Consider the following 8381-nt stretch of genomic DNA (forward strand, 5'->3'; position numbering starts at 1 on the left):
CCTGGGATAGAAGTCAGGCTGATGGACCTATAGTTAGCCGGATCCACTTTCCTCCCTTTCTTGAAGATAGGTACCACATTGGCCTTCTTCCAGTCTTTGGGCACTACATCAGAGTGCCAGGAGTTTTCAAAGATCCGTGCCAGGGGCTGGGCTATGATGCTTGCCAGCTCCTTGAGTACCCTGGGTGTAGATTGTCAGGGCTGGCTGACTTGAAGGGTATCCAGCTTCTGAAGGTGTTTCTTCACGAGCTCAGTTTTAATGGAGGGCAGGGGATCTCCCTCACGCGGACCGCCCTGTCCCGTGGTGGGCATGGGTGTCCCATGGGACTGATGAAAGACCGACACAAAGTACCCATTTAATAGGTTGGCTTTTTCCTGGGCGTCAGTTGTCAGTTGCCCCATCTGGTTCAGCAGGGGTCCACTGTTGCCCTTGCTTTTCCTCCTGCTCCCTACATATCTGAATAAGGATTTTTTATTGTCCTTGATGCTCGAAGCTAGTCGGAGTTCAGTTGCAGCCTTGGCTTTCCTGGTTTGTTCCCTGCAGGACCGGACCAGTGCAGAATAATCCTCCTTAGAGGTGAATCCCATCCTCCATCCTTTTTAGGCCTTTCTTTTTAGCCTCAGGAGGTCTGCTAGATCCCTGGAGAGTCATTGGACTGTCCTACACTCTGCAGACAGATAGAAAAGGGTGTTTTCCCTCTTCTTTATGGCAGTCCGTCAGGTATTTGAAGACTGCTATCAGGTCTCTCTTAAGCACCTTTTCCACAAGCTGAACATGTGTATTTCATTTCAATCTTTCCTTGTATGACTTACCTTCCAAGCCCTTTGTCATTTTTGTCACCTGCCTCTGGACCTTCTGTAACTTCTCCACATCCTTTTTAAAATGCAGAGCCCAAAACTGCACACAGTACTCTAGATAACCCTTGACACATGTAGAAGCAGGAGAATTTTTTAACATTACATTGGGGCCGGTCTGCCAATGGCCCGCCCACCTATTTCTGGGCCAACTGCCCGTCTCCTCGCCTGCCATGCCTTGTTGTTTCTTAATTGTGGTATTAATTAGGCGGGAGGCTGCCCATTCTTGCCCCAATGCCAGGGGGGCGCTATCTGCAGCTCCGTTCCTCCCCTACACCACAGCCCAAGCCTCGCAGATGGCATCCAGGTGACAATGATCCTGGCCTACAGCCAGACCTAGCTTAGCCCTTGTTGTCAGGCTGCAGACACACACATTCATACCGCCCTCCTCTCACTAGGGCCTCTCACAGGGTCTCTTCCACACATCAACAACACATACCACCTTGCTCCCTCTCTCATAGCAGGCCCCTTCAGCCATGGGCTTTATCTAGCGAACACCTTGGGTGGCAGATGTACCATATTTGGGCCTCTCCTGTAACCCTCACAGGGGTAGTGGCCAGCCAGTTACCCAACTGGGGCCAAGCTTGCCCTCGCCCCTCCTAGGGCAACTCTATACATACTCATACACACACAAGCTGGGGCTCCACATCTCCACCCGTTCGCACTGGGGCCCCAGGACTTCTCTCCCTGGTGGGGACTCAGGTGGCCATAGCTATGCCTGGCCCCACCTGGGTCTTATACCCTCTTTGGGTTCAGGTGGCCATAGCCATGCCTGGCCCCCTTGTACCCACAGTATTGTGGGGGCTATGGGTTAAGACACCCCAACCCACCTTTCACCAGGTTGGTAAATGGCCTGGCATTTTCTGGAGGCTCCTGCACCACTGGGAGCCCCACCAGGCCACACACTCCCAGCAGGGTGCAGTTTTAGGTCATGCCCAGGACCAAGGAGCCTCCAAACCATCCCCAAAGCTCCTGCCCTTACCTCCAGGATGTTTCATACAGCCTTCCAGCCAGGTAATGTTTCTGCTAGTAGGGAACTGCTGTCTATATAGGTGGACAGAGTTCTAAAATAGCCGCCATAGTCAAGAACCTGCTGGCCGTTTGGCTCAACCCTTAAAGTGGCAGGCACTAATGGTGCCTTGCCAAACTTCTATTGATGCATCTCAAAACCATATTTATCTTTTGTGCCGCTGCATCACACTGCAGACTCATAGTGAATCTATGAGCCAACAACACTTCCAGATCCTTCTCTGTAGTGCTGCCATTCAGCCAGGTGTTAACCATTTTGTGTTTGTATTTTTGATTATTCTTCCCTAGCTGTAGCACTTTGCATTTGTCAGCACTGAATTTAATCCTGTTAGGTCCAGGCTAGCTTTCCTATCTGTCAAGATCCTTTCACGTTACGCTCTTGTCCTCCAAAGTGTTTGCAGTCCTTCCTGTTTTGTGTCTAAAGCAAACTTGCAGTCCAGATACACTATATCCACAGCATTCCTTTCATCCACCCACGTGTCAAAGGAGGAGATCAAGTTTACCATGATTTATTCTTAGTAAATCCATGTTGGGTGCCTGTGATCTGCCTTTCTTTCCCCAGAAGCTTGCAAATGGACTTTCTTAGAATATGCTCCAGTAACTAGCTGAGTCAAATGAGGTGAGGCTAAGGCTCCGTTTACATATGCAGGTAAAGACACAAATGGATCTAATGCATAATCCACACAACCGTGCCATGTGCCACATGTTCATGGCAGGAGGCGCAATTGTGGAATTGCACATTTAGTTCCAGTTGTGCCTTACTGCAAGTGTAGGGGGAGCCTGATCCTGGGCTTCCCCTGCATTGGCAAGAAGCAGGCTGTCACAGCTGGGAGCCCCCTTTGCTGAGGGGTCTCCCAGCTACAGAGGCCATGTGGAGAGTCCTGCACCTGACAGGGTTCTGAGTCCCAGCCGTGCCACATGTGCAGCCAGGACCAAGAGCCCCATTAGGTGTGGGACTCTGTCCTGGCTGTGTGCGTGGGCTGGCAGGTTTCACGCACCCCTGGGCCTGGGGATTTGATGCATCCCCAAGCATCGGGAATTACAGCATCCATGATCCCCCAGCCCCAGGGGTTTCATTTCAATCACCCCCAAGTCCTACACATATGTGAGACAGTTACTATCCCAAGAGAGCCTAATTAGTACCTGTCCCAATTAGGACCAGGCACAGCGGTGAAAGAAGCCTCAGGGATGATGAAACAACATTGGTGGGACCACTTCGGTGCCAGTGGGACAGTACTGCAGTTAGAACTGATGGGGATGTGTGGACTGGAGCTCTTTCACTTTACTGAGGAGCCTGCAGTTGGTGGGATGGTATCTTTGGGGCCCCCGATCTTTGGAACTCAGTTTTCACTTAGGGCACAGGCTGCAAAGTAGCTCAGGTATCACAAACTGTTGCATGTGGAGCAAAGTATTAAGGGTGGGGAGAGGCAGGCGAGAGGGGGTTTGTGCTGTTTATTTCCTGTTTGGCTGGGCAGGGGAGGGGCTAGGTGAGCAACAGCTTTGTAACAGATAAAAACTGTACATGCTGCCAAGAACACCCAGTACTGGAGACGGTGCCTTTATCTGTTTTGTTGGTGCAAAGTAAAATAAATCCCTTGCAAATGTTTATCAGTTCCAAACAGCTGTGGAGAATTTGGCTGGGTTTCCTGATGTGCCGTTCTACATGGCCCAGTGCTGATGGGTGGTCTGGAAACTTTCCATTGGGCTCGAGCAGATTTTGAACATTTCAAGAGGGAAAACTAGTTTTGATGGGCAGCCTGATCTGGCTAGGCCACTGCCCACATGTGTGTCTGTCCCCATGCATCCAGAGAAAGCTCATTCCTTCTGCTTTGGCCCCTGGCAGGAGCGGATCTTCATGGAGAACGTTGGGGCGGTGAAGGAACTTTGCAAATTGACCGACAACTTGGAGACCCGCATCGATGAGTTGGAGAGGTGGAGTCACAAACTAGCCAAGCTCAAGCGCTTAGACAGTATGAAGTCGACTGTCAGCTCTGGGGCCTTCAGGTATGGCCAAAGGCAGGAGGCAGAGGAGCAGGGAAGGAATGTGCACACTGAAGCACAGGCAGCCGTAGCACTGAGGGGTGGGGCACTGGGAGATTCTGCCGTGGATAGGGGCAGTCCCTTACAGCTACAGGGAGCTCAGCACCAGGGAGAATGAAGTGAGATTTCCCCTCAGGCCCAGACCATGGGGCAGAGTTAAGGCTATTGCAGCAACTCATTCTGCAGTGACTTTCACTCTTTCAGGGCTTTGAATCACTGAGCTCTCTGACCCAGATTCTCTAAATGTGCCACGCGAGTTTGTTACAGATGTGCTACCACCCCTGAACTCCACCTTCACCGAGCTTATGGCTCTGTGTGCTGCCAAAGCCTACCCACTTCAAACCTTTCTTCTCCCTTTGCAGCCAAGCAGGAAGTCAGTTCAGCCGTGCAGGAAGTGTTCCCCACAAAAAAAGGCCCCCCAAAATGGCTAGCAAGGTAAGAAAGCATTTTCCAAAGGAACAGGAGTTGTGTTAGGTGGTGTGCAAAGCATGAGGGTGTATGTCAGGACACTGTTGTGCATGTAAGCCTTTTGCATTGTTGTGCTTCTGCTGGAGGGCAGGAGAAGCTGGAGTCCAGCTCTGGGGAGCTGCATGGTGTGTTGGGGGTAGGGGTGCTTGAATGGAGATGTTACACCTACATGTTATGCCTACATGTGCCCAGGACTGCCTAGTTAGTACCTACTGGTACTGTGCAATCCTGGCAGTGCACAGTTATTTTTAGACACTGCATCACCATAGTGATGAGCTACGGTGACAAAGCGTTGGCGTCGTGGTTTGTGCCTGCCGGTGCTATGTCACCGTAGTGATGAGCTACATCACCATAGTTCATTGCTGTGGCAATGTAGTGTCTTGTGTAGATGCACCCAGTAAGTTGTACAAGCGTTGGGGAGTCCCTCTGTCTTCAGCACTTTCAGTATTGTTACCTGCCTTACTGCCTTCAGATCCCCAGCCTCACCTATCCCCTACCACTGCCAGTCTCCTGTAGCCACCATCTCCCTACAGTCACTTTAAGTGCAGCACTGTTGGCCAGTGTCTTCTAGAGCAGTTGTTCGCAACTTTTTGTACCAGGACCTGTTTGTAAACATTGATGGCTAGTCCTGACCCAGTAAACAGTTTAAGTAGAAAACAGCCCCCTGGCCCTGCCGGTGCCCCTCACTCCTGACCCCGATTCCTGGGGGTGTGTTTGGGGCACAGGGGGCCCTAAGCAGCCCCTTGCAAGTCATAACTCTGCCAGCCTCCAAGGGAAAACCCATGGTTTCCCATGTTTTCCTCCTTTAAAGGAGAATCCTATTTTAAAGTTTGATCCATTTTTTTAAGTTTGTTTTGACCCTTTCATATATTCTTGCGACCCACTTTTGGATCACGACCCACAGGTTGAGAAACGCTGTTCTAGAGGAACTGTCATGCTTATGCTTCAGTGATAGTGAAGGGCATTATATGAAGCAGGAGGAGTGGCCTCCTGCTGGGGTGGGGGCAGGAAGTCCTCCCCTTCCAGGGAAGTTTAAGGCAGTAGAAAGAGCTGCTTTAAGGAGTTCAGCACTGTACAAGCAATTGATTCCCCTGCATTTGTCCTGCAGTCCCCGTCTCCTGTCACGGAACAAGCCTGCATCAGCCAGCGCTTCCTCCAGGGTACCATCATCGCTCTGGTCATCATCATGGCATTCAGGTGAGTGACTGCCCCCCTGGCTGCTTGTCCATAGCATGGCAAGCTACTTTCCTCAGTCACGCATGGTACAGCAAAGGAATAACCTTAGGGTCTTTTCAGCTGGCTATCTCCTGTGTACCATTTTAAAAGCATCTTGCTCACCCAGCAGGTCGGGTATCTCCTTCCTCCGGTCACATCACTGTTGCTCAGGTTCATGGTTCTTGGTCCAGGTTCAGTTTTAGAGTAAGCAGGCACAATTCACGTTACTTTGTGGGAGCAACAGCACCTTAGGGCTGAGTCCAAGCTCAATCCCTTGCTTGCTTCACCATCGCTTCCCCTTATATCCCTGCGGCTCATGCAGCCAATCTCATTGCTGTTCCCTGTATCTGTGAATGCCTTTTCTACCCTAGAGCCCTGCTGTCCTTCATATCCCTCCCAGGCCACCATTTGCCAGAGCCCCATCAGCCATGACCTCTACCCAACAGTGGAACTGCATGTATCAGACATGTCATTCATTGCATGCTGTCCTCAGTGTAGAGAGCCCAGCTACTCCATGGTCATCCACAGGCTGAGCTGTTGTCAGTGCATAACAAATAAAAATACCTCTGCCCTAACTGCTGGCCAAACCAGTTGATCCACTCCAGGGAGTTCTTGGTAAATGCTCATCTCTCAGGGTGGCCTTGTTGCTCATGGCAACTGGTGCAGCAACCTGACATCAGCCTGTGATACCATAGAGGAGCAGACAATAGAAGGGTCAGTCCTGCATGAGCCATTTGTGAGTACCACCAGGGCTGGGAAGTTACTGACCTACAGCTGCCCACCTAGCCTGGATAGGCATAGATCAGACGGAGATGCATTAACTATTGCTCTGGCGGGAGAGTCACTACTCCCCTGCTGCAGAGTTGATACCCACCCTCACACTTAAAATTCTCTGTCTTCCCCAGTGTGGTGTCCATGTCCACTCTCTACGTGCTGAGCTTGCGCAATGAGGAGGACTTGGCAGATATTGATGGGTATGTATCTTCTGCCCTTCCCTCTCCCTTCCCCTGGGCACAAATTCTTTGTGGCTTCTCTTATTGCCTAGTGGCTTGCTGGTATTTAAACAAAGCCAGCAAGCTGAGGAGAGAACAGAGAAGGGGTGGAGGGCATCTACCCCCACATAAACCACTTACCTGCAGTGAACAGAGATTAAAGGAATGGTAGTTTTGTGGCCTGGGGCCAGTAATCTGGTGGCTAAGAGGGATTGACTAGAGAGGAGGTAGGGTAGGGTGACTGGTTGAAATACAACTGTGGAAACAAACTCCACCTGAGAGTGAGTTGTCTGACAGTGGACTGGACTAGACAATTCACTGGAGAATGGATTGTAGGCCGTGAGGGAGGAGATGGTGGCGAAGAGATGGGACCCAGATGCCTTCCGTCTTTGAGTCCTGCCCATCATTGAACTGAAATGTTCAGGGTTACCCAAATAGCTTCTAGAGAAGTGTTTGAAGAATCACAGGGTAGAGTTTGCCCTCTGATTAGCGCCTTTGAAGAGTATACATTGCCAGTTATGAGATTGTTAACCAGTGGCAGTGGAGTTCTGCTGGAGCGTGCTTGCCAACGCTAGAGGGCAGAGGCAGCTTCGTGCCCATTGAGCCTCCTCAAGATTAAAAAGAAAAGATAAAAAAATAAATATGTTGTTGTTTGGCTATGAAGACATGTCTACAGCACCCACTGTGATGGCTATTCCTGGGTGGCTAGAGCAGTTGGCTGCAGATCGAAACACTTGGGGAAAGTCCTTGACTGGTGTGAATCAGCAATCTTCCACTGATGCCAGGTTGCACTTGCTGAGGGTCTGACTCCCCACATGGTGCCCCAAGGCAGGAAAGAGCATCAGCAAGATGCCTGCGATCTGCTGCCTTGACAGCATCAGGCAAAACTTCTTGAGTTGCCTACAGTCATGTCAGGCCTCGTGTTACTGAATTACTGACTTCTTTCTCTTTCTCCTTCTCCCCTCCCGCTTCCTCCTATTTCTGCCCTTTCCCTTCTGCTCCATTTACTTTTCCCTCCCAACACATTTTCGTTCCCGTTTGTTTTTTTTCTCTTTTCTCTTCCTTCCTTTACTTCTTTCATTTCTGATACCCTTCTTCTTGTTCTCCCTCTTGCTCTCTCCCTCTCTTGTCCTTTTGTCCCACTCCTCTCCATTTCTCTCCTCTTCCCCTTCCCTTCCGGCTGCCCTGCAGCTCTTTTGCTGTGCCCACTGCCTGTCTTCTGGCCCTTTTCCGGCACAGGGGTCCTGGGGTCCCAGTCGCTTTATGTCCACGGTATGTTACTTTTCTTTCATTATACTGTCATTTGAGTGCTGTTTCCTGTCTGCTTCCTTTTTTCTTCTCCCTTCCATCTACAGAATGGCAGGCACTGACACTCTTCAACAAAGCAGGAAGGAAAGGGGGAAAGCCAGGGTTAGAAAAGGGCCAGGATTAAGAGGTTTTGTGAGTTGGATGGGTGTCCTTCAGCATAAGTGTCCCACAGGAAGGAGCACAAAGGCCAGTAGGTAACATAGAAGATGGGACTGGAGGGCCCTGAGGGAATTCGAACAGTAAGCAGCTGAAGGCCAAACAAAATTAAGGCATATGTTTAGTAGGTCACAAGCAGGGAAGCTGCGAGAGACTCTGTCAGGTGGCTGGACCACTAAGGAGAAAAGGAGACAAGTAAAGAAGAGAGGGACGCTTCAGAATAGCTGACAGGTATAGAAACTTGCTCTTGCTCATGCTGAAGTGGCTTTGCTGACTGCCATGGGAGTGCCCTGGAGTACACTATTGCCCAGCTGAGTTG

At 50.5% G+C, this 8381-nt stretch overlaps 1 protein-coding gene across 4 annotated transcripts in view; it reads left to right on the top strand.

Annotated features, from left to right (window-relative positions):
* Nucleotides 1-8381, top strand: part of MYRF (myelin regulatory factor) — a 129970-nt gene that overhangs the window by 105434 nt on the left and 16155 nt on the right. For all 4 annotated transcript variants that reach the window (XM_019504929.1, XM_019504952.1, XM_019504947.1 and 1 more), the window contains 4 exons: nt 3727-3887; nt 4286-4358; nt 5500-5588; nt 6512-6580. In XM_019504929.1, the coding sequence (XP_019360474.1) occupies nt 3727-3887; nt 4286-4358; nt 5500-5588; nt 6512-6580 (392 nt within the window). The remainder of the gene's footprint in view (nt 1-3726; nt 3888-4285; nt 4359-5499; nt 5589-6511; nt 6581-8381) is intronic.

The sequence above is a fragment of the Gavialis gangeticus genome, unplaced genomic scaffold (genome assembly GCF_001723915.1).
Source record: "Gavialis gangeticus isolate Ggan-Ray unplaced genomic scaffold, GavGan_comp1, whole genome shotgun sequence".
Lineage (NCBI taxonomy): Eukaryota > Metazoa > Chordata > Crocodylia > Gavialidae > Gavialis > Gavialis gangeticus.